The 17,884-nt window shown below is 53.2% G+C and overlaps 1 protein-coding gene across 1 annotated transcript in view; it reads right to left on the bottom strand.

The window, feature by feature from the left end:
• CDH23 (cadherin related 23) overlaps positions 1–13,278 on the bottom strand; it is a 190,303-nt gene extending 177,025 nt beyond the window's left edge. The window contains exons 1-2 of the mRNA XM_027893374.1: positions 13,251–13,278; positions 3,198–3,269 (exon numbers count right to left, since the gene is read on the bottom strand). Of these exons, the coding sequence (XP_027749175.1) occupies positions 3,198–3,264 (67 nt within the window). The 5' untranslated portion in view covers positions 3,265–3,269; positions 13,251–13,278. The remainder of the gene's footprint in view (positions 1–3,197; positions 3,270–13,250) is intronic.
• Between the last annotated feature and the right edge of the window lie 4,606 nt (positions 13,279–17,884).

The following is a 17,884-nucleotide window of genomic DNA, read 5'->3' on the forward strand; positions in this document are numbered from 1 at the left end:
AGAGCTAAGGGCATCTCCGGGGGCTCCAGAGCACCCTCGTCACTGGCTGCCACGCTGGGGCCAGCAGGCTCTGAAAGGGGTAAATGAGGCTAAAACACCCCGAGCAGCCCCTGGCACAGAGGACTTGCTTCTGCAAACCCCTCTGTTTCAAACTGCATCACCACTAAAACTAAAAATAAATTGCATTTTCCAAATCTCAGCTGCAGCAGGTGCTGGGGGGGGAGTGTCCAAACCACCCGGCATTCAGGATCGGCGTGTTAGGAGAGGAGAGTGAGTGGCACCTGAGAGCAGGGAAATGCAGAAGGAGCGTCTGGAGGCAGGACACTGCTTTGGGCTGCAAATCCCAGGATAAAGAGCAGGGCTGTCACTGCACTGCCAGAACTCCAAAGGGCAGCGTGCGATGGAAGGAGATGGAGGGAAAGCATTTGGATGCTACAAAAATATAGGTCATGTTGGCAGATGTGTTCTGTGACAAATGGAAGACAGCCCCCCAAAACAGCAAAGGGATGCTGTGGCTGAAGCCACAGCCCCATCAGCCCTGTCTCCCTGGCCAGTCTCAACACTCACATCCCAACCACAGCTACTTCCACCTCCCCCACAGCCCAGACCACTGCCAAGGGCTGCATCCATGGAACTCCTGCAGAACTTCTCCCTGTCTCAGATGTGGCCACGAGCTCTTGCCCCCATAACCTGGGTGCTGCTCTGCAAAACACAAGGCTCCCAACACGTGCCCTGCTGCCCAGTTTAGGATGGCCAGGAGTTTTCCTTTCACGTTCAACCCAGAGCTACCAATGTTCTGTTGGCTTTCTGGACACCTGCCCTCTCACAGAAATTAATCTGGGAATCGCAACCACATGCCACACATCCTAAAAGGAGGTTCACGCTTTCCCAAAGGCACCACCGTGATCTAGGCATCACCTGTGGCTTCATCTAGTGGATCAGCAGCTGGATTTTCCTTCTGGGAGACTGCCACAAGCACCCACTTATACCCTGGGATGTACCACCCACCCCTGTAGCCCTCAACACAAGGAGGGGTCCCCTCAGCACAGGAAGGATGTGGATCTGCTGGAGCGAGTCCAGAGGAGGCCATGAAGATGCTTCCACCCCTGGAAGTGTCCAGGGCCAGGTTAGACAAGGCTTGGAGCACCCTGGGATACTGGAAAGCGTCCCTGCCCATGGCAGGGGGGTTGGGAGTTGACAATCTTTAAGGTCCCTTCCAAGCCAAACCACTCCGTGATTCTAACGTGGCTCTTTGCACAACGGCAGAAAAACATCACTTCATCACACACACTTGTAGCCCTTTTCTGCTCCTTCACAAGTTGCCATCGGGCTCCCAGGGATCACAATCAATGCTGTTTTGATGTTCTGGGAGATTTTCTTCCCTGCAGGTGCGTCTTCCATGCCTGCTCCACGTTACCCCTGTAAAACCTGCTGATGGCTTTGCCCTCTGGAGTCAGCACTCACATCCTTGGCCATTGCTTGGCAGTCCTGGACCCCTTAGTCCCTCCTAACTTGAGGGGATGGAGGTCTCTGCTCATCTCCAGAGATTGCTGCAGTAGCCAGGTAGGAGCAGAGAGACCCCACTGCCAAGCCAGAGCTAAGCCAGCCTCTTCCAAACACTCCAAGCCCACTCAGGCTGCACTTGTGCATTTACCCAGCTCATGGCTTTGCCAGCAGCTTTGCAAATCTCCTGGGAAGAGGAGCTCCATCACCTGCAGTCCCCAGGGAGCATGGCAGGGCATCCACACAATTCTCCCTATCCCAGGCACAGGAGCTGTGCCAGCACTTGCTTATCAAGGGGATGACAACCAAGCCATGGGCAGGGTTTAGGAGAGAAGGACTGGAACACTGCTCAGCTGCAAGCCTCCCAATCCCTGTTTCCAAGTGCTGCCTCTCCAAGGCTTTGCAGTTTGTTATTGCAATGAAGGAGCGAGCCCCCAAAAAGCCACCACCCCACTTCCAATGGGACACACTGGACACTCTTGGGAAGGGATCTCTCCAGGGGCCAAAGGACTCTCGCTGTGTTGTCTCTCTTTACTTATTTTTCCCCCTTCCAGAGGAATGACAGGGCAGTTACCCAGCGAGGCTACACTTGATCCAACACGACACCAGAGGGAGATTGACTGCGCTTGTCAGTCACAGCTAATGTCATCCACTGACTGCTTAATCAGGCTGCCAATCTGGGCAAGCCATCTTGAGGCTTCAGGAGGGGAAGAAAGAGGGGGGAAAAAAGCCTTTATTCCAAAGGGCACAGTGCTATCAAATGGACACACGCTCGCTATTGTTTATCAGCAGGAGCCACACAGGCAAACTCCCGCCCAGCCGCCCTCTCCCCCACCAGCACCCAGGGGTTTTAGGCCATTCATGTAACAATCCCAATTTTCACGGGGCTTTGCTGTGCGTTTCCAGGACTTATGCACCCTGCGATATGCCAAAGCCTGTCCCGAAAGGCACATTTTCTACACCAAAAGTCTCTTCTCCCACCAAGCTCCCTGCCAGAAGCCTCCCTGCCAGGGAAGACCCAGAGCAGCAGTGGGAAGAGAGATGACTGTGGAGTCTCTGCCAGCCCACAGCCCTGCCTTCCCTCCATCTGGAATTAGGCAAGAGGTTTTGCAGCTTTAAGAGGAGTTATTTCCTCCCCAGCATATATTAAAGCACAGTTCAGGTAACAATTCTGGTGCTGAAAGCAGAGGGAGAGCCCTGCCAGCAACACCTCTGCTGCCGAACAGCTAACAAGCTTCTGCTTCACAACCTGCCTGTGATCACCCCCTCTAGGTTTCTTTAGGTTTCATTTACATAAACTGACCGTAATATGCCAGGTCCACCACCAGCTTTGACTTGGTCAATCCACACCTTTAAGTTGCCAAGGGCTTCCCACCGAGATACACCAGGAGCATCTACCACTGCTGGGTTCACCAGCACATCCATCCTCCTCCAGAGCTCTTTCCAGTCCCACCTGCTCTCTCCCAGGAAGGGCCTCCTGATGCTGGGTGCGCAGCCAGCAGCGACTGCAAGAAAAGCAGGAGCACGACGTGCAGGTCCCCAGGACTTTACGGGACGGAGACAGCGATCTGCTTGCCCATACCAGCTACATCCCTCCTTCACCCCAGCAGTTCTGCTTTGCACAGCCATCAGGACACCACAGACACAGCAACTGTTACCTTTGTTCCTTGCAAACACGAGCCCTGATGACTTACCCGGACAGACCAGCTCCAGGAGCGAGAGGAGGAGCAGCAGGTTGCCGGCGGCAGCGCGGCGCTTCATGGTTCCTGTCAAAGATCAAAGGCAGGGTCAAGTCCAGCACTCCATGGATGTGACCTCGCCTCCCAAAATCAGACTCGGGGCCCCAGGGGACACTCAGGACACACCAAGGCTTCGTTTCTCGGGTCACGCAGCCCCAACCACCCTCCTGGCGAGCACCAAATCAAACCCAGGATTAACCTGGGGCAGGTGCTCCATTTTTCCTTTCCCACTTTTTCCAAGGGCTCCTCCGGCGCGAGGAGACGAGCCACGGTGACTCCCGTGGTCAGGACAGGAGGAGCCCCCCAGCTGAGACGAGCTGCTCCAGCACTGAGGGGAGATGCTGAGGGTAAGGAAGAGCTGCTGCAACCCGCGAGCGACACAGCAGCGAGCTGTCAGCACCAAGGATTTAAGATGATTTGGCAGAGCGGCGCGGGAAGCTTGACCCAGAATCACTGGAGAGGCAACCAGGATTTGGGAGGACAAAGCAGAGCCCCTCAAACCTCTTCAACCACCTGGGTGGCTGCAGAACAGGCACTGCGGGAGCACGGGAAGCAGAGAGGCTGGCAGATGTGCCTGCATCCCTCTCTGCCTCCCAAATTTCCCCAGCTCTCCATTCAGTACAGCACAAGGCTCCTCACGACGAGGCACCAGAATAAAACAGTGCCAAGGAGCCGCACACCCAACGCCACATCCAAAGCCTTTTCCAAACCGATCCCACGAAACCTCAGCAAAGTCCCACTTGGAAAGTAAATTCGTACTCGTGGTTCTTAAAACGTCCCACCCCAGGGGCAAGGATAAATCACATACGTTGCACACAGGCACAGGGAAACCCTCGGGCAGCTCACGCAGAGCCTGAGGCTGACGGGGCACCACAGTGACCCATCTCTGAAGCTCTCCCTGTTTCTGTGGGTGCCGTGCAAGTTGTGGGGCAGTGGAATGTTCTCCCACCAGCGCAGCACATCCACGCAGCAGCAGCCCCAGTGACAGAGAACAGAGGTGACAGCCATCCTTGGGGACAGAGATGAACCTGCAGTTAAACACAGAAGCAGCTCCTGCTTGAGATCAAGCGCTGGCCAGAGCAGAGAGGGCTGAGCCGAGTAATAAATCACTCTTTCCATTCCCCATCTCAAGCAGGGACTCGTCACACTTGCAGCTGGTCCTATGCACAGCAAGTTTTGGTTCACCTCGCACTCGCAGCACTTGGAGGACAGATCACTACAGCAACAGACCTGAATATGTGATTCCCACCCGGGGAGCATCCAGACAGACAGCTCACACATAAACCAGAGTTCCACCTCTGCCCACCATTCATGGAAGCACAGAACGGTTTGGGTTGGAAGGGACTTTAAAGACCATCTAGATCCAAACCCCCTGCCGTGGGCAGGGACACCTTCCACTAGACCAGGTTGCTCCAAGCCTCATCCAGCCTGGCCTTGCTCAACTTATTTCCTCTCCATTTATCCCAAAAGCAGGAGCTCAGCCTTCCCTTGGCAGCATCCTGCTCTATACAGACTAAACCCAAAGCCAGCAGGCAGAATTATCCCAACACGTGGCACTGCAGCTCGGAGCCCAGCTAAGGGTGGAGGGCTCTGCACCCCACTTGCCCCCGAGAGATTCATGGGCGCCCTCGTGGATGCTCCTGCAGGAGCTTCAAAGCCACAGCTACACATATTTTAGCTTTACTGATGGATGTGTCAGAGAAGACAGCTCCTAACAATTCTGTCACCGCAGAAAGGGCCTGAAATTCTAATTTCTTCAGCTATTTTGCTACGAGAAAATGTCTGGGAGAAAAGGTCTGCGCCCAGGCGAGAGAAATGGAGCTGTGGTGTATTCTGTGCACCTTTAGGAATTTCAGTGCAAGACTGAGAAGACAATTTGGGGTCAGCAGGGCTTCACTTTTAGGTGTATCATGCCAGCCTCCCCAGGAAACAGGGACAGGGCAGGAGAGTTCAAACCTCCACCCCCCAACAAGCTTCTGATTTCTGAGTGCTCAGTATCAGCAGAGCATCCAAAACCAAACAAACAAACAAACAAACAAACAGTTTCTAAACAAAAATCACCACTTCCCCTGGAGCCAGGCATCCTAACAGGCCCTTTAAATCTTTAGATCCGGCCAACAAAAGCAGAATAGATTCTTCTAATAGAGCAAAACACCAAACATCTCAACTTGCCCCCTTGTTTCAGTAGGTTTTGGGGAGGAGAAAAATCTCAGACACAGACAACATCCCAGTTTTAGACTCCTGCATCCCTCCCCGGCCAGCATCAAACCCGGTGCTGCAGAGCCCAAGCCCACGGTGCTGCAGCCAGCGAGGATACGATGGAAATGAGTTTCCCTATCTTCTGCAGTGCCAAAATGCCACTGAGGAGAACACTAACTTTCTTCTCAAGCAGCACCACTATCAGCCCAAGTGAGCGGAAACATTATTTTCCGGCTTCGCAGCCCGTGTTTAAAAAGCAACGGGGCAGTGGAGAAACAATTTACGTGATGTAGAAATCAAGGCGGCTGACAGCATCCCCTTTCGAGTGTCCTGATAAATCTAAATATTGTATATTCCAAGTCAGTCACTTCATTATGTAAGTAATTGCCTGAAATGTCATTTTGATTTTCTCTGTCTTCATTAATATTGCAGCTCTTCACTGGTTCCCCGAGATGGTTCACTCGAATATTGCAAATTTAAGGAACGGGATGGAGGAGTCTCAGGGGAGGACTTAAAAAATTGTGACTGAGAGCATATTAAATGGCACCTTCTGCCTGCAAGAGGCTCTTTGGAGGAAGCATTCCGTGTGGTTTCCAGCATAATAATGTCTCTGGGCGAGTCGTCCCTGGGAACTCAACTGTTGCCTCCTGGCTGCCAAAGCACTAATGTGAAACCAGAGGTTTCCCCATCCGCTGGCAGCTGCTCCCTGGGGCACACGGAGCAGCAGAGCCTCAATAAATGGTGATGGACGGGAACCAGAGGAAACACCACAAATGAATTCAAGGCTTGAAAGTTTAGGAACCAGCTCAGGTCAAGCGGAGGTTTTTCAGCCCGCTTTCCCCAAAATGCCTCCTTCCCAAGCCTGGGAAGTGGCTTTTTGCTGCTTAAACAGCGTCACTGCATCCCTAAATGTGGGGACACGGATGGAGCCCGGCCAGTGTCGGCTCCAGCCCTTGGCACGTACCCATCCCATGGCCCTCCAAGAGCCTCCCACCACCTCCCCTCTGTGAAACACCAGAGATGAGATGCTCCCACCGCTCGAGCCCAGGCCGTGGATGGTTCTTGGGGTGCCTAAACATCGGCTTCAGGGCTCTGCACCTGCCCTGCTTATTTTTAAATGCTCTGCTGGGCCGCTGGATACGAGAGCGGCTCCACACACAAAACACTTCACTGCCTCCACTGGAGCCACGGTTTTGAAGCTTGGCTGGCTCAAATGCTGCTCCACATTTGAGCTGTTTTAATCATTTTCTGAGCCCCCTGGCCCCTCTCCCCCTCCACCGACTTGGCCTTCCCCTCCTCAAACAGCACCGCGGCACTCTCGCCTCAGGATTTACAGTGCCAGCCTCCCCGTTTGCTCCACGTTGTTCCAGGAGCATAAAGGAGAAATGAAAGTGTAAATCAAAGCGTCTCCCAAACGGCTTCCACAGGAGGAAACTACGCGCCTTCCCAAAAAGCCCCTTCTCCGGTGATGAAACACCAAAAAAGGGGAGCTCGGCGGCTGCCGCTGACTACAGTGAATCCCACAAGATTCGCTCCCTTGGAGGTGGGGTGGAAGTAACCTGAGGTGCCACCGGGATGCCACCATGTCCATGGGATCCATCTAGCTGCTGGGGGATCTTCCTGCACCACTGTGGTCACGTGGGAACAGTGGGCCAGGAGACGGTCCAGCCACCAAACACACATCCCCAGGGAGCACCCCCGGGATCCCCTTCAGCAGAGCGCATCACTCAGCATCATCCCTCACACCAAAAAAAAAAAAACAACCACTCCCGCTTTCCCAGCTTCCCCATCCCTCTGCTCCTTAAAAACAAGCATCACCAGAAATCCACCTTCTCTTATTACCATTGCCTCCTGGCCAGGGCTTTACAATAAGCCAGGATTCAAAAGGGGAAAAAAAAAAAAAAATTACAAGTTAATTTTGATTTTTTTTTTTTTTATTCTCACCCCCATATTGGCATGAGCCATACCGAAATCATAATTCCCCAAAAATAACAAATTGCAGAACAGGGTAATCAGAAGTAAATTGATATTGATAAATAAGCTTTTCTTTCGTGCGGTAGGTGGTTTATTTTAATCTAATGAGTTTTATATTTTCTGAGCTTTCAGATTCCATGATGAAGAGCCGTCCCCGCTAGAATTACAAAGCACTTTGAAATATTGTAATTTTATGGCTCATTTTGCCAGGACTCTTGAAAATGAGATTTGTTCCCTGTGAAAAAATTTGCCCTTTTTTTTTTTTTTCCCCTCCTATTTCCCGCAGCGAGGGGAAATAAAATTTCCTTGTTAAATAAATACAGGCCAGGATATTGGTGTGCACATGGTGGGGAGGATGGATGCCCACAGGGAATAAAGGGCACAGCTGCTGGTACCTGCCATGACCCACCTAAGCCCTGAGGTGGTGCTTGCAGGAGAAAGAGCATGGAAAACACTCTCTCTCCTTCCTTCATCCCAAAATTAAAGCTGAGGTCAGAGACAGGGTTGTTTTCTCCCTACAAAGCTCTGCACATCCCAGCCAGCATCAACTGGGGTACTCAAACCTTGTTTCTTCCAGGCAAAAAGCTGGAGCTGTCACTGACTAACAACTGGTAACACCAAGGAGGAGTTTCCCCACAACTCCAGCAGTTTATTTCCATTTCAAAACCAGGATGTTTTCGTTGGGGCTTCCAGACATTTGCTTTGCCATAGGAAACAAACGCTAGCCGCAAGAAACATTAACACACTGTTTAACCAAAAACCCGAGTCCAGAAGAAAACATCTTAGAACCGTCTCAGTCCATGCAGGAAAGCTTTGTCCAGGTCGGAAATGACACAAGTCATTCCACAAGATAATTCCAACAACTCTGCAGAAACAACACGCAACGCCCCCCTTCCTCCACAGCAGCCCAGAACTGTGTGGCATCACCAAGCCAAGTCAAATAATGCATCCAATTCACTCCTGCATGCATGCAATATTAAAATAACACCCTGGGACCTTCAGGAAGGGAATCCCCATTCCCTGTTGCATCAGTTACTGCCACTCATCCCTCCACGGCGAGGGCAGCATCTTCCCAATTTATTTCTTTTTAAAGTGGGGCAGCACTGGCTCTACAGAGTCTCCAGCATTGGTTGCTAGTCACCATAGGCATCATAGCAACCATTTTCCATCACAAAACTTCACTTCAGCTGGAACAGCAGCTCCTGAATTAGGAGGAAGGCTGGGATGGGGCACGGAGACCAAGCCAACAGGCTTCTGGCTCTCCTGGGCTGCACCAACGCTCAGGCAACACAGCAAAGCTGCAGAGCAAATGATGCTAAAGTGGGATGAAAAGGTGGAAAAGCAGCCAACAGCAACAGAGCTTGGCTTAAAGAAAAAAAAAAAAAAGAGGGAGGAAGAAAAGGAGGAGGGGGAAGAAGGGCGGGAATTCTTGCTTTGGGAGAAAGTAGAAAGCTGAATGCAGTGAAGTGACACACAACAGTCTGGTCTCACAAGACAGGAACCTCTCCCCAGAGGTTTTGTCCACAGAAATGGACAAAAATGGCAAATGTAGGGATGCTGAAGGCCTGACTCCAAGCCTGCTCAGGAACGGGATGCCAGACACTTTCTTCTTGTGCCCTGCCTGGAAGAGGAAGGAAGGTTTCCCTCTGACTGAGGGTGGGCAGCAGCCTGGCTGGACTTCCAAGCACTGCCATCAAAACGATGCAGGAGAAGCATCCAACATCCTGCAGCTGCCACACGTGACTCTCGAGCGCGTCTGTAGCGCTGCCACCGATCCTGGGGCGCTCCTGCCCGCGCCGCCTCAGATGTGCTGGGTTTGGGGGTTCAAAGAAGAGGAAAAAAAAAAAAGAGGAGAGGACGTGTGAAGTGGAATTAAAGGGAAAAACAGAAAGGGGTGTGCTGGCAGGGAGTGCCACAGCACCTCCCTCCTTGCCACGTTCAGCTTTCAACGTGAGCATCACAGTTTTGCAGCCCAAGCTTCGCCCTAAAGAGGTCATAACATGAGCGACACGGTAAAGAATTCAGCATCAACCCCAGGAGCAAGTCATCAGCCTCAGAGCCACCAGCTCTTCACAGTCAGCCACCAAACTGCCTTTCAAAGCCCTGCCAAAGAGGATGGGTGAGTTATTTAACTCCATCTCCCTTGGTCAGCACTCAGCGCAGCAGACGCCGCTCCAAGCCCAGGCCCTGGGTTGTGTGTGCACCTGGGATATCTCATCCCATCTCCCTGCCTCCCTCCCTCCCTCCTAAGCTCCAGGCTGGACGTTTACATCACTAAAAAGAAGTAACAAGGCTGTTTGGTCAGAATTATGGTGACTGGAATGGTAGATCTTAAAAAGAGAGGAAACAGGGATGCTTCAGAGGGGAAGGGGAGGGGGGGCGGGAGGGAATGTAACAACGCTAAGAAAACCCACCAAAAAAAACCTTCACACTGAGCAACCAGAGCTACAAAGGCTCTCAGGCCATTTCTTGCCTCATCCAAATCAAGAGGGAAGTGTCCTTGCTGCTTTCACACAAAGCTCACTTAACTTCCAGCGAGAGGCACTTTGCTGCTCCAGACCTTTTCAAGGCCCTCTGGCTGTTCCAGCTGAGAACAGGGAAGCTTTGCCTGATGGAGCAACACGGCGGGCACGCTGGGGCTAATCACTCACTGCCTGGAATTGCAGGAGCAGGGAAAAAACAAAGCGGGAGAGACAGCACAAGGGAAAGGGAGATGGGAATACTTGGGAGGAATCCCCCAGTCCCAAAGAGCAGCCCTGGAGAGCAGGGATTGAACATAAAGACAAAGGCTTTTCAGCAGAGATGAAGTTATTTGGATTAATGGCAGCAGTTCATCACCGGTGACAGGCTTGTTCATGCAAGCCCTCCTGAGCCCCCAGATGTGGCTGAGGACCCTCAAAGCTGTTCAGTCTCTCTCCTACATGCCCTCTCCTATGGTGCAGCAGCTCAGGCTCCAGTATATCCCTCTATTTTTATCAGGGATTTGTTCCCAGTGCTTCTCTCTCCCCAGCATACTCCAAGCAGAGCTTCTTTCTGCCCCAGAGAGCAGCTGTTATATCAAACACACAGATCAGGGCACAGCACTTCAGCCTCTGGCAGAGGCTCTGGAAGGGACAGCACAGCCCTCCCACACCCAGGGCAGTTTCCACTGCAAGACACATCCAGCAAGGTCCTTGTTCCCAGAATATATGTTCAAAGGGATGTTTCTGGGAGGCTGCCTGGCAAAAGAGATCATGCGTGCCCAGGATTGCCCCTCTTGTTGGAAGGGACCTTAAAAACCATCCAGTTCCACCCCCTGCCATTGGCAGGGACGCCTTCCACTATTCCAGGTTGCTCCAAGCCCTGTCCAGCCTGGCTTTGGACACTTCCAGGGATGGAGCAGCCGCAGCTCCTCTGGGCAACCTGTGCCAGGGCCCCACCACTGTCACAGGGAAGGATTTCTTCCCAGTATCTCATCTAATTTTCACCTTGATGGACTGAAAGCCACCAGGCTCCACAACCAAGTGTTTCCTGCCCAGAGTTAGAGCTCAGCTCAGCCCATGGATAAACGCTATTCCAGCCCCTGCCACAGCATCCTGGTGTTTACCAGACCACTGGCAAGATCCAGGACATCTGCAAGATTTGGGTGAGTCTTAACCACTGGGATTCCCGATTTCTCCCCATTTCAGCTGCACAATCTACACAGAATCTCTGAAATAGAGTTGGGTAACAACGTAACAGCGAAGGCAAGAATTGCCACGTTTCCAGGTCTTGGACCATAAAAGCCCCAAACGAACTCTACTTCTGCAACATTATTAAAAGTCTTACTGGGAGAAGCGAGACATTGTACTGGGAAAAAACACAGACATTTAGGTGGCACATGGAACCGTTTGTGCTCCAAAAGCAAAGCTCCAGCTCAATTAGCTTGGCTGCGAGCAGCTGGGATGTTTTACACCCTAACAGGAGGTCACAGCCCTTTATCGAGCCAATCCCATATCCTAAAGCTTCTTAAATTCAAAAATAATCTGTGCTCCAGACCATCTGCACAGAACATCTGAGAAACTTCATAAATTAAATCCTTTTTAAGTCAAGAGGTCCTCACCACCCTGGCTGCTCCAGGGGTGTGCTCCGAAGGGGATTGCAGTGCCCTTTTCCTTTGCGCGCTCCCATTGGGTCAGCAGAGAAACTGCCATGCCATGGACATTACTCTGGAGATTATCGCAGCTGGGCAGCCAGAAAATAGTTCTGGTGCTGCCTCCACCCCTGCTGTATCCAGGGGATGCTCCTAGGAGGGACACACAGCCCCTTGGCACACGGGCTGGGTGCCCTTCCCAGGCTCAGCCACAACAGCCAAGCTCCACAGCTCCCACCTCTTTCAAACATTGCTGCTCCCACTTATCACCAAAAAAAAAAAAAAAAATTTAAAACGACGGGAGCACATCAATTTTTACAGTTCCCCACAAAGAGAGTGTTTTACAACCCGGTCTTCAGACAAACCAATGTATATTTTCACTACACGATCTTGACTTGTGCTACAAAGCCCACGGTTTGCCTTCCTAAACAAGAGGGAGCAGGGAGGTAAAGGAAAATGGAATTGCAAAGGGATTTCTCCCTCCTTCCCGAGTTCCCCAGGACAGGGGGGAAGGAGAGACAATGGTTAAAACTCTCTCTGTCAAAACACCCACCTGGATTTTCACAAATGCCATTTTCCCACAGAATACCTTATCCTCCACCCCCCTCCCCCCCCAAAAAAAAAAAAAAATTAAATTTAAAACATTCTTAATGCACCAGCTCTATCTCGTGCCGAGGCCACACGCACGAGGTATCCCGGGCTGCTGCAGGATGCACCGGGAAGATCCAGGGAAGGAGCCCGGCTTGTTGCGCGCAGCCTCCGGCAGCTCCGCCAGCACTCCTGACCCCCTGGACATCCCTCCTGCCCAGGGAATCTGCTGCCAGACACGGTTTTGCTCCCAGCACAGGGAAAGAAACAAAAACAAAACCCAAACCAACAATAAAGAAAACATGCATCAGCACGGGAAATGTCCCGTTCCAGCATCCCCCTCCTGGAAAACACCGATGGATATAAGGGAGAAGCAGCAGCTCGGGGAAACGCGAGTGGCTGGCAAGGTGGTCAGGAGAACACGTATTTAAAGAAAAGAGGATTGCAGGGTTTGTGGAGGATGAAGGAAAAGAGCAGCAAGTCAAGAATCGGGGGGTGGGGGAGAATCACAAATAAAGTGTTTTCTGAAAACGTTCAGGGCAAGTTTGGCGGTTTAAACGCTGCTTTCCTATTCAATAATGTTCTGAGGGGGTTTAAAAATCCCACCGCTCCCATTGCGGCTCAGCCCCCACGCGCGGCTGCGGCGCGGCATTCCCACGTCTGGGAAGAAGTTCAGCCCAGGCTTATCCCAGAAACTTTGCAGCTTCTCAGCAGCCCAAACTCCAAATTAGAGCCGGGGATGGGGGAGGGAGGGGGCACCGTGCTTGCTCCCTCGGGGGCAGGACAGCACATACCATCAAACATTCACAGCATTATTTTTGGGAAAAGGGGAGGAAAAGGTTGGGCTCCCCCTTCTCCTGCCGCTGAAACCACCGCGCTGAGCGGCTCCCCCCCCGCCCCAAAATAATATTGATAATGGCAGGGCTCACCCCCCAAAAAGCTGTCCCCTCGGCGAAAGCAAATCAAGGAGGTTTGGGAAGGGGGACCCCGCGCAAAGCCGCCCCCCGGGCAAAGGGAAGGGGTGATGCCGGAGCATCCGCGCATCCTCCTCGGCCCCCTTCAGCCCCCCCCACCCCCCGCACCCCTCCCAAATAAAGAAATACACGAGGAAAAAAGGAAAAGCGGCGGGGCATTACCTGTGGTGGATGTGTCGGAGCCCGGTATCAGCGGCGACCCCCTATTGCTCCCCCCCCCCCGCCGCCCTGGAGCCGCGTGAGCCGCCGCGGGAGGAGGAGGAGGAGGAGGAGGAGGAGGAGGAGGAGGAGGAGGAAAGGGAGGGGAAGGAGCCCGAGAGGAGCTGACGCGGGCGGCGCAGCGCCCCTTGCCCAGGTATCGGGGATTTCAGCGCCGCCTCCACCTCTCACCCCTTCTGACCCGTCCCTGGGGACTCCCGGCCCCCCCAAATCCCGGGATCGCCCCCCAAACCCAGGGCTCCCCCTCCCCTCGACAGCGGGTGCCTCTTCAAATACAACTTCAGCCCGAGGCAGGCGCTGGTTACTCAAAAGTTCAACTCAGCCTCGGTGGTTTGAATTATTTTGTGTGTGTGTGTGTGTTAATATTATTATTATTATTATTTATCTGCCCTGGGTGCAGGAGCAGCTGGCAGGGCCCGGAGCACGTAAATCATACATGAGCGGGAAGGCGATCCGGGCACGGCATGCCAAGAGAGCCGCAGCGTCCCTCCCCAGCTCCTCTCCCCCGGGCACCCGAAGCCTCCTCGGTTTCCACAGACACCGTGTTGTATTTGCCGTGCTGCCGATCCACGTTTCCAACCAACCCTTCTTGCCCCCCGCTCCCCCCTGCTTTCCTAAACCTGGCAGGACGTTCCTGCCCCCAGTCCTAAGACCTCCCTTTAGGGAAAGCAAGCCAAATCCCACCGCTACACCCCGTTTCTTGCCTTCTTGGAAGCAACAAAGCCACAGAAAGACACCTGCAGCGACACCAATCCTCACGCCAAGGGGGTGACTCCATGTCCCTGAATCCCAGGAGGGTCAGGGGTTTGGGTGCTGCCTGGCTGCACACACCAGCCTCCCACCACAGGGGACTTGGAAGAGCTTTACCATCCCACCAGACCCCATCACGAGCAGTTAAAACACTGAACAAGTGCAGTTTGTGCTGCTAAAGCCCATCTTTGAGCCTTGCCTGGGAATCCCACAATCCTATAACGGTTTGGTTTGGAAGGGACATCAAAAATCAACTCATTCCAAGCCCCCCCATCACGAGCAAGGACATCTTCCACTATGCCGGGTTGCTCCAAGCCCCATCCAACCCGGCCTTTAACACTTCCAGGGACGCAGAGAGCCTTCCCCTCCACTCACCTCGGCACCCCTCCTCGCGGAGCATCAGTGGGCAAATGCCTGTGCAGGAGCAGGCAGGGGTAATTATGCCTTTGCCTCTCTCCAGCAGCTTTTGCTAATTATGCAATTAGCTCAGGGCTGATTGGTTTGAACCGGGTGGAGGTCTGGTCCTGGTGCTCTCCCCTCACCCCTGGCTCAGCTGCACCCCAGAGCCAGCCCTGGCACACCTGCGGCTGCCTAGGGGTGAAAAACCAAAGGCCCTGGCAAACAGGTGAGTGCCATGAGCTCCCCAATGAAGGTGCCAGCACCTGTGATTTCCTCCCATCACACCTGGGTTTGTTAAGGAGTTGCCCTCCGTAGCTTGGGCTGAAGTTGGAGGTCACAGGGAGGGCAAAGGGTGCCTCTGTTACCAGCGTGGGGCTCTGAGCATCCTCCTGAGCTGAGCCCACCGTGGCCTTGGGGGGTTTTATCTCCCCTGGGATCTCTGGCCCTTCCTTGCCCTCTTATCAGCCCACAGCCAGGGTATTTACACTGTGTTCATCCCGGCCACATCCACACAGCCAGGGAGCTAATCAGGGGAGGAAATGGCAGAAGAGGGGAGGAACCAAAGCAAAACCATATGTTAAGCAACTTGAGGACACGTTTCAGGGCCGGATGGCTGCAGCCCGCTCTGGGCTTTGCACAGGTGATGTCTCACTTAACGACTCTCCTGATGAATTCAGGTCAGGGTTTCTATTTAAATAGAAGCACACCTCTCCTCTGCCTAATCTCTGCCCCGTTCCTGTGCCTTGGCTTCACACCACAGATTCCCGCTCGCATCCTGACTCCTTCGAAGACCTGTCCCCTATTTTACATAAGTCAGCTCTAACAAAGCCAAGTTCCCCCTGGCCTGGGGGTCAGGGATTGGGCTCCTGGTCCCATTCCCAGTGGAGTACAGGCTGCACCTTTTCCCATGCAGGAGGTGAGGGGGGACTAGTGGGATTTCAGTGCCCAGGTTCACAAAACCCACAGGGTTTTTCAGTGTCTTGTGATCTGTACCTCCCTGTCAAGCCTGGTTTAAATCAGGCAGGAGCAGCAATAGCTTTGTGAAGGCTGGACCTCAAATCAACTCACTGAGCTGATGTTCCCAAGCTTGGAGAAAGCCACATCTCTCTGAGACCCAGCCCCTGGGGGATGTGCTTTCTAACAGGCTCATAGCTGGGAAAAGAAGAGAATAAAGGAAAGCCATGCACTGTGAGCAGAGGGATGCTCCCAGTTGCTACTGGGATAGGAGGCCACCGTAATTAATGCCAACCCTGAAGGGGGGAGCTGGAGGGCTGGCATAACCTCCCTGCTATCCCAGCCTTTCTCCACGGGCTCATTATTACTAAACCTGATTTTTTGGGGGGCAAATCCCGTGACCTCCCCTCTCCACCCTGCCTGCAAACACGGAGCAGCTCGGCAGAGCCTTTCACAGCCTCCTGGCACCACTCACTCAACCTTGAAATTGTACTGCAGGGCTTCTCCCCTGCTCATTTTCCATCTAACCACGGAACATTCCTGCATCCAGCTCTCCCCACGGTGTATCACTCTTCTCTCTGCCCTCCCCAGCCCTTCTGCTGGGAGGGGTGGGATCACTGTTTGTCTCTAAATAGACGAAATACCACGTGGAAAGCAGGTAAAATACGAACCTGTGAAAATCCTGCCCCACCAAGGTATTGAATTATCTCTTCTTGCCATGGACCATGTACTGCCATGGACTCCAGGGTCAGCACGGACATCAGCTGCCTGACAACCAGCCCCTGCAATATTGTGCCTTCAGTCATTTCCTCACGCCTCCTTTTTCCCAGGAGTCTCCTACAAGGATCCCTTGATGGGGATTGCTATTACCCCCTCCCCCCCCCTTTTTTTTTTCCAGTAAATAAAATCTGTGCAAAATTGCAGGAGGGTTTTATATTCAGCACACACAGCCCATGCCCCCCCCCCCCCCCCCCCCCCCCCCCCCCCCCCGACCCCACCCCTTCTTTCACTTTTTGGGGCATGAGGTGGTTTTATGTCCCCAGATCACAAGCCCCGTGGGTGTGGCGTTATCCTCCATCTCCCACAGCTTTCCAGCATCCCATGTCGTGGTGTGGGTTGGGATAGTGGCATGAGGGGCCAGCTCCCTCCCCGTGCTACCCCCTCACCCGTGTCCCAGAATTAATTTGTACAGCGGTCACAGAGTTTTCTTTTTGACCACCTGTGCTGTGGCTGACAGGGAGCCAGCTTTTCCGGTGTGAAATTAATTTCCAGGTCCATTTCACACAGAATTTTAAGGCCAATATTAGGATCACGCTGTTTGTTTAGGAATTTATGAGTGGAGGAGGCTGGTGAGAAAGCTGAACAAAGTTGAGGGGTTGCTGGAGTTCTCTGGCTCTGGAGAAGAAAAGCGCTGAAAAAGGAGCTGGTTTTGGGGTCTTTTTTCCCCCCTTTGAAAGTACTGGGTTTCAAATTGCATCTTTGTAAGGCGATAGTCCATCTGGAGACAGGAGGAAGGGCGGGAGCTGGGCACACCTCTGCAGCACATGCCTGATTCTGTGGCATCATTCACCAGCTCATGTTTACAGGTGGGTCCAGGTGAGGTACCCCTGGACAAAGCATCCCCAGCTGGGACAGGGCAGGGTGGGGGGCTACACGTGGTGGTAACACATGGCAAGAGGGAGGAAGGTGTGAGGCCCAAAAAGCCTTGCAGGACCTGGCTGAAGCCCTGAAGCTCTGCCCTCTGCAGAGCCCAAAGTAGCCTGTTTGGAGAATGCATCGTCTCCCTTCGAAGCCCAAGTCAGAGCCAGCAGGACCTGTCCCCTGCCAAGGGCACTGAGACCACCCTGTGGCCCCAGGCTGGGCTTGTTATATCCAGAAATGATTAGTGAGGGCAAAAAAACCGCTTAGTACCAACTCCCCGTGCAGCTGGAAGCGCTTTTCACTGGCTTTTGAAACAGCCCTCGAGGTAATTTCTTGCTGACGGGGAATGTTAGTAAACTTCGAGGTAACGAGGGTTCAGTGCTGATCCAGGTGACCTGGATCGAGGGCAGCGACAGCAAGAGGGGGCAGCTTTGGGGGCTGGGGGATAACTACCCCGAGTCTCTCCACGCCACCCACTGAGGCATCTTTCTCTTAGCTTTGAGCCCTACCTTACCTGCTCGGGTTTCTTCCTTCCCCTCGGTTTATTCTTCCTTCTTCAGCAGAGGAAAAGGTGCCATCTACAGGCACGGAGAATCCATGTACAGGCACAGCAGCCAGGAAAATTAGACACTGTAGGAAGAAGTGCAAATAACACCTAATAAATTCTCCCCTGTGTGAGTAGAGGGCAGTGGGGCGACTATAGTGCCCACAGGGAGGGGGTGACTCCTGCCCAGCTGGAGGGAGGGTGCGTGCAAGGGCCCACGAGCTCAGCGTGGAGGTACTTGCACTTTGGCTGTGAGGGGCTTTTGGTGCTGTTTAAGGGCAAAACCGAG

Source organism: Empidonax traillii, unplaced genomic scaffold (genome assembly GCF_003031625.1).
Source record: "Empidonax traillii isolate 1590-97213 ecotype Southwest subspecies unplaced genomic scaffold, ASM303162v1 scaffold387:size635111, whole genome shotgun sequence".
NCBI lineage: Eukaryota > Metazoa > Chordata > Aves > Passeriformes > Tyrannidae > Empidonax > Empidonax traillii.